The sequence below is a fragment of the Meles meles genome, chromosome 11 (assembly GCF_922984935.1).
Source record: "Meles meles chromosome 11, mMelMel3.1 paternal haplotype, whole genome shotgun sequence".
Lineage (NCBI taxonomy): Eukaryota > Metazoa > Chordata > Mammalia > Carnivora > Mustelidae > Meles > Meles meles.
In genome coordinates, this window is record NC_060076.1 from 44,103,138 (window position 1) to 44,116,525 (window position 13,388).

A 13,388-nucleotide genomic window follows, 5' to 3' on the forward strand; every position below is an offset into this window, starting at 1 on the left:
TCATGGGAGCAAGGAATGAGGAGGGATAAATTCAAAGAGCTCTGTGGACAGTAGGAGGATCAAGCACAGAGACCCTGGATTAAGAAAGAGGCAAGTCGGGCGCCTGGGGGGCTCAGTGGGTTAAGCCTCTGCCTTGGGCTCAGGTCATGATCTCAGGGTCCTGGGATCCAGCCCCACATTGGGCTCTCTGCTCAGCGGGGAGACTGCTTCCTCCCCCAACTCTGCCTGCCTCTCTGCCTACTTGTGATCCCCCTCTGTCAAATAAATAAATAAAATATTTAAAAAAAAAGAAAGAAAGAAAGAGGCAAGTCCCTTTGTGCAGGAGGGAATGAGTTTTGGAGGGAACCAGATGCTGTGGTATGAGCACTGCTAGAAAGTAAGCAAAAGTCTTCAGTGAGTATCATACAGGGAGCAGCAGAATTTGATTGACTTGTTGAGAAGTTCTGCTAGCTGCTGGTGGAGATTGGATTGCAAAGGGATAAACGTGGAAATAGATCTATTTGGAGGCTTTTGCTGTAGTGCAGCCGATGATAAAGAGACTAGAAATATTGCAGAGCAACCTCCTGTAATTGAATGAGATGATCTCTACAGGTCTCTTTTAACCTCTAAGATTCTGTGATATTCCAAATCACTTAGTAACACTAATACATTCCTTTTGTGTATTTGAGTGTGACCACTGATTAAACTTATATCTTTAAAGTTTATAGAAGTTTATAGAAGCATATACCCAGTAGGGTATAAACATTGTAGTATGGAGTAACTAAAGGATGCCTGCTGTCATAGTTGAGTCCTGCCATTAAACTTCACACATTTGGTAGGCCTCTGCTAGGTGGAACTTAAGTCACTGGAGCATTTGCATTTTTTATGAACTTCGGGAATTTGAGACAGAGATGATCTATGTGGAAAGTAGTCGAGCAAAAAAATTTTTTTTAACTCCTGTTTTTTTGTTTTTGGTTTCAAAATCATTCATGAATGTATTCAGCTAACACTGATTGAGAGCCTGCATTGTGGCACACACCGTAGATAGTGGGTGATTAGTGAGATAAGATTGTTTTATCTCTCATTTCCAACTGCTCAGAGTAGGGCATCTCATAGTCACTGGGTGATGAGTCTTTTCTACATCCATAGAAAAATTGTCCTCAAGGCTGACATCCTGACAATTTCTATTTCATGGTATGTTAATAAAGTAAATGAACTGCTAAAATTTTTGCGGCCAAATAGTAAATAAAAATTGTTTTTCCCATGTGCATTGTTAATAGAGTTCTCTATCAGGGTAGTTAGTATACAGATAGATTGGGAATGATGGGAGAATTTAATTTAGTTTTAGGGAAGCAAAATAGTTAGATGCACTAAACCAGGTTTACTGTGTCTTTCGCAAAAGCCCCTTGAAAAAACACTCTGGGCCTTCTGAAGTCTCTTCAGAATGGAGACATTAGTTTTTGATTGTATATTGAACTGAACCAGTCAGCATGCCATTATTCCAGACTGCTTCAGGCCTCTCTATAAGCCCACTTCAAATTAAACTGGATTTCTCAAATCTGTTACCAACTGTTGCACTGCTTTTTGAAAACTATCTATATTTGAAAGAAGTAACTTCAGATTTAAGGTTGTGTTTTAAATCTTCTCTGACCATGCTGAGGTTGAAGTAACTTCTCCCTTGTGTAAACACTCAGCACTTTGGGACCTAAGTGCAGTAGTTCCCTGGGGTTTTGTTTTTCTGTTTGTTTGTTTTTGGGTTTTTTTTTAAAGATTTTATTTATTTGACAGGCAGAGTTCACAATTAAGTAGAGAGGCAGGCAGAGAGCAAGGAGGAAGCAGGTTCCCCGCCAAGCCAAAGGCAGAGGCTTTAACCCACTGTGCCACCCAGGCGCCCCATTCCCTGGGGTTTATTGAGAAATCAGAGCCATTCTCTTCCCAGGCCCAGTTTCCCTTACTTGGAGGCAAAATTTTTATCTTTTTTAACTGCTTATTTTTTGTGTTTTACTTCTGTGTTTATGTATAAAGTGCTATATTGCTGTTTCTTTTTATTTTTTTTAATATTTTAGGCATTTTCTGTTCCTACAGTGGAGTATTAGAATTTAGCTCTTTCTGCACCCTGCCAACCTTCATCACATATGCATCTTTTCTATGCTCTGACTCTAATAGTTAGCCTTAATTTAGACGAAATCAGTATCTTATGACTGTATAATAGAGTCTATTTACACTGGAGCTATGGAATAAACTATAATAACTTTTCCTCAGCCATTTTATGATCTCCCTGTAGCTAATAAGTGCCCTGTTTTAGGTTTTCATTTGCTTCATTTTCTATGTATTTATCACCAGTTTAGCTTCATATTCTTTGCTAGTTGTCCAAGTCTCTTCTCAAGACCTTTTTGACATTGGATATTTCAGTTTTATTTTCCTGGCAATGAAGATTTTCTGACCCTAGTCTGTCTACCCCTGGTACACCACAAGTCCTGAAATCTCCCTTCATTGTGCTCTCCACAGTTCCTTCTTTTGGGCCTCCTGTATTGGATTTCTGTTATCTCTATCCTTTTACTTTCTTAGTTTTCTTTCCTGATGCCTTTTTGGAGCATATTTTTCAGGAGCTTCCTGAAATACAGTGCCCTGGTGATAAATGTATTAAGACCTTGCAAGTCTGAAAATGATTTTATTCTGCTTGCTACTTGAATAATAATTTAAATGTTTGTACCGTTATAATTCCCAGATAATTTTCCTTCAGAATTAAGGAGCAATTGCTTCATTGCATTTTAGCCTCTGATGTTACAATTGAGAAGTCTGAAGCCAATCTGATTCTTGAGCTATAACTTTTTTCTCTCTGGAAGGCAGTGTATATTTATGCATTGTTTAGGGCCATTAGTGGGCTCTTAAATGTGAAAGCTCCTGTCTGTAAGTTCTGGAACATTTTCTTAACTCAGTTCTTAGGTTTCTTCCTTGTCATTTTCTCTGTCCTATTTTCTGGAACTTTTTAAAAAAGATTTTATTTATTTATTTGACAGAGATAGCAAGTAGGCAGAGAGACAGGCAGAGAGAGAGGAGGAAGCAGGCTCCCTGCTGAGCAGAGAGCCCAGTGTGGGGCTCAATCCCAGGACCCTGGGATCATGACCTGAGCCAAAGGCAGAGGCTTTAACCCACTGAGCCACCCAGGCACCCCTTTTCTGGAACTTTTAATTCAGATATTGAACTTGTTTCTGAATTTATTCTCTCTCTCTCTGCTGTATTCTCTCAGAAATTGCCTTAACTTTTTGTGAAATTGTGTTCTTTTTCCATAGTTGCAATATCTTCTGTCTCTAAGAATAATAGTGATGGGGGGCGCCTGGGTGGCTCGGTGGGTTAAAGACTCTGCCTTCCGCTCAGGTCATGATCTCAGGGTCCTGGGATCGAGCCCCGCATTGGGCTCTCTACACAGCAGGAGTCGGCTTCCTCCTCTCTCTCTGCCTGCCTCTCTGCCTACTTGTGATCTCTGTCAAATAAATAAATAAAATCTTTTAAAAAAATAATAATAGAGATGATTTTTTTATTTTTAAATTATTTTTTTCTTAGTGATCTGTTTCCTTCGAATTGGTCCCCCCCCCCATTTATTTTGATCACTGTATTTCATTGTAAAAAGGGCTTTCCCTAGATGTCTGTTAATCCTTATTTTGTACTCATTGTTAAGAGTGTAAAACTAAAAAGAAGCTCCTGGGTCTGCTCATGGTTCAGGCTTGCTGGCTGTGAGCTTCCCTGTAGGGTTATCTGGCTGGACCATTTCATTGGACTGATCTCCTGCCTCAAGAATGACTGCCCTTGTGAATGTACGTGTCCCTCATACCCCAAAGCTCAAATATGCCTCGTGTCCTTCCACTCAAAGATTTTAAGCCTTTCTAAAGAAGAAAAGTTTAGGCTTTTGCTGGGTGCAAGAGGGCAGTGTCTGGCTGGTGTATCTGGCTGTTTTTGTTGTTGTTGTTTTTTTCCCTTAACACTGGTATTAAGGTGTTTTTTTTTTTTTTCATCAGTTCAAGAAATAGTTAATGCTTACCACATACAACATCGTGTTAGGAGCTTGGGGAGATAAAAAGAAGAACTGGATCTAGATTTTGCCTTTCAGAACTTCATAGACCACTAAAGAAGATGCACATAAACATCTATACTGGGAAGTGCTGAGAGTCACAAAGTATATTTAGTGGTTTATGTAACATATTTTTAAACATGTCCTATCTTTTGGATTTCATTAGGCCTATTGATAATGCTTTCTAAAGGCACATTTTTTTTTTTCAAAATGCAGTGATTAGTTAAAAATAGCTACTGCCGGGAGGGGGTTATGGACATTGGGGAGGGTATGTGCTATCGTGTGTGCTGTGAAGTGTGTAAACCTGGCGATTCACAGACCTGTACCCCTGGGGATAAAAATACATTATATGTTTATAAAAAAAAAAAAATTGGAAGGGGAGGCTAACCATAAGAGACTATGGACTCTGAAAAACAACCTGAGGGTTTTGAAGGGTCAAGGGTGGGAGGTTGGGGGAACAGGTGGTGGGTAATAGGGAGGGCATGTTTTGCATGGAGCACTGGGTGTTGTGCAAAAACAATGAATACTGTTATGCTGAAAAAATAAATAAATTAAATTTTAAAAAAATAGCTATTGCCAAATACCTTCCTTTGAAGATTTTTTCATATGATTCAGCTTCCAACTGATTCTGAAGATTTTCGGTAGTGTTCCTTATTCTAGTTCCTACCCTTTTTTGTCCCTATTTCTAGATAGTGCTGCTAACATTCTTGAGATTTTGGGGGATTTGTTTGTAGACTGGTCCTCTACTTCGCCTAATACCTACTTAGAACTCAATTCTCTCATGTCTTCTATAGCCTTTACTATTTTTCAACCAGCTTTTAGTATTCAAAATAGTATTCCTGTTTCTTTTCTTCTCATTCTTCTTGGCCTTGTGGGTGTATGCTTTTCTTTAAAATGTGTGTGTATTTATGTTTATGTGGGAGTCTTTTATATGCAGTTGTCCTGTCTCCTTCCACTACACTGCAAACTTTTTTGATTTAGCTTGAGTCAGGGATATAATTATTTATATTGCTCTCAGCGGTTAAGTTACTGCCTTCCACATAGTATATTGAAATCTGTTGTTTGACATGGTAGGTACGGCAGTGATGCTAAGTGACTGACGAGTAAAACAAATTGATGACCAACCTTCCTTCTTTCCTTCCTTCCTTCTAGTAGGCTCCATGCCCAGCGTGGAGCACAACACAGGGCTTGAACTCATGACCCTGAGATCAAGACCTGAGGTGAGAGCCAGAGTAGAACACTTAACTGACTGAGCTACCCAGGCACCCCAGAAGTTGATAATCTTTCTAATCCCAAGATAGTTATTAATATGCTGTGTCCCTGGAGCAGTTGTTTTTATATCCCTTTATTACCTTAGTTTGCATATTGAAAAGATTGATAGTCTAGCTATTTAGATATACATACTATACTAATGGGTACTAAGTTAATGTTTCATTGTATGAAAATACCCTCATTGTGTTTAAGGCTTATTGATAGTAGATTCCATTATCCTAATTGCATGAATATTTCACTTCACTAGGGATTTCTAAGGGTAACATTCACAATAAATAGAAATAAAGATGGAATATGAGAAAAAGCCATTAATGATACTTGTTTCCCTCCCTTTCCTTCCGTATTCTTTCTGTTAATTAACATGCTGTTCTCAGTGAAATACAAATTAAACTTTGAATTTGATGTGAATCTCAATAGTAGCTAATAAAATTAAATATTTAATATTTAACTTAAATCATAGCTTAAAGTAATATGTACTATAAAGTTCAACCTAATAAACACTAAAAGGAAGCGAGTACTTTGGCAATTCACATCATGTCCTATGCTAAGTAAGGGGACGGTAGATGTCTTATTAATTACCACGTCTTTCTAGTCCTAACAGGGGCTTTACGGAAATGCACTGTATGAGTGGCCACTCCAATTTTGTATCTTGTGTATGCATCATACCTTCAAGTGACATGTACCCTCATGGACTTATCGCCACTGGAGGAAATGACCACAATATTTGCATTTTCTCACTGGAAAGTCCAGCACCACTTTATATACTGAAAGGTCACAAGAATACTGGTGAGTATAATGCTTTGGTTTTTTTCTATTTGAAGAAGTTTCATCCTTTTGAAAATAAAATTCACATATCTGCATTCCATACTATTATTATGTTTGTTTTACTTATGGCTATGGCCTAGTAATGAAAACCTTTTTAGATCATCATCATTTTGTAAATTCTCTGTTACAGATTTATTGTTGTCATCAGTGAAGGTTGACATGCTTATATACGTAAAAATCAAGTGTTCCATTTTAAAAGGAAGAAGCTGTGTAATTTTAATACACTTTGTGGTTTTGGTTTTTCAGCTACTTCATGCAAGGAATTAATATGCTCAGGAAGACCAAAAGTATTTCTTCATCTTTTGGTTGTTACATCTATATTTGTAAAGCAGATCGAAGACTGAGAACAAATGTGTTTGGGCCTTGGTATCATAACTGCAGAATATTTAATACTTTTGAATATTATTTTCTATGATTTGTGCACATTTCTGATTGTCTGATGTTCCTAGATTTGTGTGTGGCTTCATAGCTCTTTGTTATAAAACAATAGGCTTATTAATCAGTGCAGTATATGTACTTATTTTGTATCTGGATCTGTAAGCAAATAGGATGACCCATCAACACTTTAAACTTAATTCCTTTAAAAAATTTGTAAGATGTTTTGTGTGTATGTATGTGAAATCTTGAGTGATACAGACTTTTTAAAATGTTATTAAGTCTTGAAATGTATGTAAGAGTAGAAACACATTATTTTATGAGTTATATATAAAAAGATAATGCTCTTTTCCACCCATGTATTTACTTGGCTTTATATGTATTGTCAACACATGGCCTGTCTTGTTTCATCTACCCCCTCTTCCACAACATTATTTTAAAGGAAATTTCCAATATACTATTTCATTTGTAAATACTTTAATATGTAGTTCTAAAATAGGGTTTGGCAGACTTTTTCTGTAAAGGGCCAAATAGTAAATACTTTAGTCTTTGCAGGCCATGTGGTCACTTTTACAACTTTTCAACTCTGCCATTGTGTACAGTAGCAGCCATCAACAATAAATAAATGAATGAGCATGTCTGTATTTCAGTAAACCTCTATTTATAGACACTGAAATTTGAATGTCATAATTTTCACATATAGGAAATAGCTTTCGATTTTTTTCCCTCAGTCACTTAAAAATGTTAAAACCATTCCTAGTTTGTACACTCTACAAAAACAGGTGGTCCACAGGCCTAGTTCCTTGAGCCCTTTAAAAGATATAAATTATCTTTTTTTTCTTAAATAATCATTGTGCTTAAAATAAAAACTAATTTTTATTATCAAGTATCCAGTGAAGGCTCAAATTATACTCAGTTGTCTCATGAAAGTTTTTTCTTACAGTTTGTTTAAACTGTGACCCAGCTAACGTCCACACGTATTTCAGTCTATGGGTTTCTTTCCCTTTTTTCCTCCTCTGTATTTGAAATCAGCTTATTTATCCTGTAGGATTTCCCACAATCTGAACTTTCCTGATTAAAGCCTTATTGTTTCCTTTTACATGTTCATCAATCCCTTGTATGTCTTATAAGCTATTAGATCTAGAAACTTAATCAGATTCAGATTCAAGTTCTTGGCAAATACACATTATAGGTAATATTGTGTACTTTTTGTTGTAGCACATTAAGAGGCACTTAATATCTCTGTGATATTAAGATTAATTAGTAGGTTCAAGTGTTGTATCATTTATTCATTTGAAATTCCTGTCAGTCTTTTATGTAATGGTTTTTAGCATGTGTTGATGATCACACACAGATCTAGTGTTTCATTAAGATTTGCAAAATCATTGGGGCACCTGGGTGGCTCAGTGGGTTAAAGCCTCTGCCTTCGGCTCAGGTCATGGTCCCAGGGTCCTGGGATCGAGCCCCATATTGGGCTCTCTGCTCAGCAGGGAGCCTGCTTCCTCCTCTCTCTCTCTGCCTGCCTCTCTGCCTGCTTGTGATCTCAGTCTGTCAGATAAATAAATAAAACATTAAAAAAAAAATTGCAAAATCATTGTACTTTAATTCTACCGTTATTTTTGCCTTTAATAGCTAGCATTTTTTTAATATAGATTTTTCTCATACCAATTCTTTGGTTACGTGGGAGACTTTGATACAGGAAAGGCAGGATAAATGTTCTTTTACTGAGTTTCAGAATGAGTAGGTTTCCTAGCAGCTTTTTTTTCCTTTTTATTCTCAAGTTGTCCCATATTTGGTCATTGGAAACCTCTTTAAATTGGCCCCTGTGGGCTTTTGATAAGACCTTTAACAGTCTTCCTTGCTTTTGTTACTACAGAATGTTGCAGTTTCACTTTATGCTTTTTCTAGACCTGGAAGCTGTTTCACCAAGAAGCCTATGTTTTTTGCTTTTGTTTTTTAGCAGGCAATAATAGCTGGAAACCTTAGTTTGGGCTGTCATGGTGCTCAACAGAAATTTGTTAAATGTAATCTTGTTTTATAATTCTATAAAACATAAACAGTTTCAAAGGAAAAACAACTCAAGGTATATTCAAAGAAGTCTAGATTTAGTCTGTATTGCCTTCTTACACTATTCCTTTCCTTATACTTTTTATTAACTTTGTTAGGTATGTATGTATATCTATATTGCTCCTTTATATATAAAAGATAAACAGATAACATACTATATGAAATTTTCTGCCCTTCTCTTTTTGCTTGATAATACTACCAACTTAGAGATCTTTTTATTATACTATATAGAAATCGTCATTCGTTTTTACAGTGGCATTTTTATTCACTGTTTAGCTAGCTGTACTGTGGTGATTCTAGCTTATTCAACCAGTCCCTTACTAATGGACATCTGAGTTTTTAATCTTTTGCTAGTACAGATAGTGTCATGATAAGTGGCTCTGTGCCTATGTCATTTCCTGCTTTTGAAAGTGTCACTTAGGTATAATATACATTTCTGGATCAAAAGTAAGTGCACATGCAGTTTTGTTAGGTATTTGGGGAAGCCCTTCATTAGATGTTGTAACTTTTATTGCATTTCCAGCAGCATCATATGAGTCTCTATTTCCTTTGCCAATGGAGTATGTTGTCAGATTTTTAGATTGTTGCCAAAATAAGTGAAAGGTGAAATTTGCATATCTCTTTTTCGGGAGAGGGGGGCAATCTTCATATATGGAAGGGATTTTTACCTTTCTTTTTCCTGTGAACTGTATTAAAAGCTCCTGCCCATTTAATACAGGGTTACTGGCCATTTTGAAACCCTTAATTATAGTTATTAACCCTTAAATACAAATTACAAATATTTTCCCATTTTGCTATCTTTTTTAACTTCACACATTTTTTTGTAATGCAAAAGTCAATTTTTATGTAATCATGTTTGTCTTGATCTTTTAAGGTATTAGAAGATCTCATAGAGATCTGTACAGTAAAAAATACTGCTTCAATTTTGCAGGGTATTTTTTCCAGTCTGATTTATTTCTACTTTATCATAAGGTAATCTTTTGTTATTTTGTTAGTTTGCTTGATGGTTTAGGGGCGAAGTGTTATTTGCGCTTTTTTTCCTTTTTTGACACCCCATACCATGCTAGTGAGTATAGCTGAAGAAATTAATGATTGATATTTTTATGTCATTTTTTTGGTCAGTTTTCTAGCCCAAATTTTATATTCTAAATATAGTAAAGTAGTATTATCCTTTAGTTGATATTATATGTATAACACTTCCCAGTTACATTATAAGTTGTGATTCTAAGTAATTACATGTTGCATTATATGATCTCCAAAGGCTTTTTTCCCCTACCTTTTCAAAGCTGACTCTTCCTTATACTTATTGAAAGAGATTTATTTTGTTATTCATTCTTTGTGCCTGATCTTGAAAGAAATTTTAAGAAAGAAATTTTCTGAGCTTTCTAAAATAATGTTTCTCTTGAATTATATGCTACATTGATCTCTGAGAGAACACAAAAAGCATTCCCGATTACGCTATCAAGATGAGACATTTAGAAAATTGGAATTGGTAGTTAATTCTTCTTATGAAAGAACCCCCTGTTCCCACAGATTTAAAAACCGAAACTTATTTTGTATATTCAGCTTGATTCACTATTTTCCATTAGGAAATATATGGTGTAAGTTTTTGGAGGTAAATTATTACTATCTGAGAAATAAGTTTATCCAAAAGAAAAAAGTTTTTAAAAATTAACCATTTCCTGAAAGCTTATGGTTCTCTGTTTTTAGACTGGTTCATGAATAATGTATTAGTATAAAATCAAATGGTTAATTTACTAGTCTTCAGGACATTTGAGTTTAAAGAACAACTGATGATGCATAGGCTTTTAAGTTGATTTTTAAAAATATTTAATTATTTGAAAAACAATTTTTCATGTAAGTGGAAAAATTTACTTTGATTTCAGTATTCAGATACAGTTGTCATATCTTTTTTAAAGATTTTATTTATTTATTTGTTTTTAAAGATTTTTATTTATTTATTTGACAGACAGAGATCACAAGTAGGCAGAGAGGCAGGCAGAGCAGGCTCCCTGCTGATCAGAGAGCCCGACCTGGGGCTCGATCCCAGGACCCTGAGATCATGACCTGAGCCAAAGGCAGAGGCTTTAACTCACTGAGCCACCCAGGCGCCCCAAAGATTTTATTTATTTATTTGACAGAGAGAGAGATCACAAATAGGCAGGCAGAGAGAGAGGGGAAAGCAGGCTCCCCGCTGAGCAGAGAGCCCGATGACAGACAGACAGTCCCAGGACTGTGGGATCATGACCTGAGCCAAAGGCAGAGGTTTAACCACTGAGCAACCCAGGTGCCCCAGTAATCATATTTTTATGTGTACAGTAATCTGTTTCAGTCTTTGTCCCTATGACTAAGCATGCATAATACTTTACAGATCCACAGAAGATATTTTCTTCTCCAATTACCAAGACTATTTCCTATCTAATTTTTTTCATTTTAGAGATTAAACAGCAGCACTTAGTTCCTGCGATTCTTGTGGAATGTAATTTACTTTTTATGGTGTCTGGCACGTGGTAAGGACTGTATCTCTCTCTGTCTCTGTATCACTAAGCAAAGGTGTCTGCTGCTTTGCAGAAGCCCAACACCAGCACCTGTTTACAACTTCATATTTTATATACAAATCCTATTTTCCTTTTTCCTACTTTTTACTTGTTTTTAATTTTATTATGCTGTATATGTTCATGAAAGTCACTTAAAATTTTTCTGGAGCACAATGGGTAACAAAATTCAGGGAATGTTTATTTAAATATGATCAGTGCATATATAATTCTTAAATTATATTCCTATCCAGGTAAAAAATTGTTTTTTCCTAAAGATAGTGACCCTTTTTTTTTCATTTCCGTATGCATTTCTACATAACTGTAGAAATTCTGCATAATTGTTGTTGATATTTTACAAGGGCTGCAAGAAGTCTCCTAAGTGTCTATTACATTTTTCAAATAGTCAGACACATAATGAGTCAGAATAGGCTAAGTTATGGTAGAGTAACAAACACTTCCCTGAACTCAGTGTCATCACACAAGAGTATTTCTCACTCACCGTACATATTCATCATGGATTAGGGAGAGGAATATGTTCTTGGAGTTTCTCAGGGACCCAGGCTGATGGGCGTTCTCTCTCTCTATATGCTTCAAGAGTTTATTGTAGCTGTGAAAGGGCAATGTGATTAATAATACATTGACTCTTAAAAGCCTATACCTGAAAGTGTCAGCCACCATTCATACTGTTGACTCATGTCTGCATCATTTGACTGTGTCTAATGTCATGCCCAGAAAGGGCAAGCTATCATATCATTTATTCAGCTTGCTCTCCCTTGTGTAGGCAGAACATATCCACCTCCCTCTCAATGTGGGGCAAGAACCCTGGATTCCTCTTTCTAATGTATTTCCTAGAAAAAAATTCCCATATTTTTGTCATTTTTTAACTTAACTTTTGTAGCTTCTTAAAGCTGTGATGTAGGGGCTAAATATATTTGTATATTAGAAAATGGTTTTATTCTGTCCTTATATTTGATTGTTAATTTGGCTAGATGTAAAATCCTGTGTTAAAACCATTTACTCTTAGAATTTTGAAGACATTGCTTTATTTCCTTTTAGTGTATGGTGTTAACTGAAAAGTTTGATTCTGTTCTGATTTCCCATCTTCTCTGTGAGACACATTTTTGTTCCCCTTGTAAGCTTTTAGGATCGCCTCTATTTCTGATGTTACAGATTTTCACAGTGCATCTCTCTGAAAATGCCTTTCATTTGGCACCTTTGTGGGGTCATTGAATCTAGACATTCATGTCCTTCACTTTCGAGAATCTTTCTTACATTATTTCTTTGTTCATTATTTCTTTGTTCTGCCCTGTCCCCTGTTATCTCTTTCTGCAATCCCTATCATTGGATATTGACCATTCTGAAATTATTTTCTGACTTTTTAAGCTTTCCTTGTCCATTTTTTGTGTCTGTCTTTTTCGTCTAATTCTCCGGAGAGACTTTTTTTCTACTGCCGTTTAGTTTTGGTTTGGGTCTTTTTGGGCTTTCTACTTTTAGCTTTTATTTTTCTTATTCTGTCACTAATTTTTCTTATATAATATCCTACCTATTTGCAAATATTATAGTATTTGTATGTGTGTGTGTGTTTTTAGAGAGAGAGTGCAGGGGAGGAGGGAGTGGCAAAGGGAAGATAGAGTCTTAAGCAGACTCCACACTGAGTGCAGGGCTTGACCTCATGACCCTGAGATCACGACCTGAGGGCTGGATGCTTTAACTAACTGCTCTACCAAGGCACCCACTTTTTTTTCCCCCTGCTTCCTGAGGTTGGATTTGTCTCTTCTGGATTGCCTAGCCCTTCCTCCCTTATTTTTGTGTTTCTTTGGGTTTTTCTGTTTCATGTTGGAGACTTTGATTAAATGATTGTTGATACTAAATTGGCTGCTCATATTCAAGAATAAGGTATAAAGAAGTAGACTGAAAACTTTTCAGCGTGTGTAGAGCTTGGTGATTGGTGGGCTTCATTAGAATGCAAACTGGTGGCGGTCTGACCTTTTAGTTGGGACACCCTCTCACATGTCATTATCTTTAGTTTTTTAGCATTACTCAGTCTTCTAGAGCAGAATTCTCCCGTCTGTTGCCTGGGTGGAGGGGAAGATATGCATGGCTGCTGGAACTGTGAGAGAAAGGGATGTAGATTTTCCATTTATTTCCCTTGTGTTTCATGGGGCTTCTTTTTTTTTGTTTTTTTGTTTTTTTTAAGATTATTTATTTGACAGAGATCACAAGTAGTTCAGAGAGGCAAGTGGAGGTTGGGGGGGGTGGAGCAG

At 36.3% G+C, this 13,388-nt stretch overlaps 1 protein-coding gene across 2 annotated transcripts in view; it reads left to right on the forward strand.

The window, feature by feature from the left end:
• PLAA (phospholipase A2 activating protein) overlaps positions 1–13,388 on the forward strand; it is a 40,379-nt gene that overhangs the window by 1,645 nt on the left and 25,346 nt on the right. For both annotated transcript variants that reach the window (XM_046022066.1, XM_046022067.1), the window contains exon 2: positions 5,913–6,106. In XM_046022066.1, the coding sequence (XP_045878022.1) occupies positions 5,913–6,106 (194 nt within the window). The remainder of the gene's footprint in view (positions 1–5,912; positions 6,107–13,388) is intronic.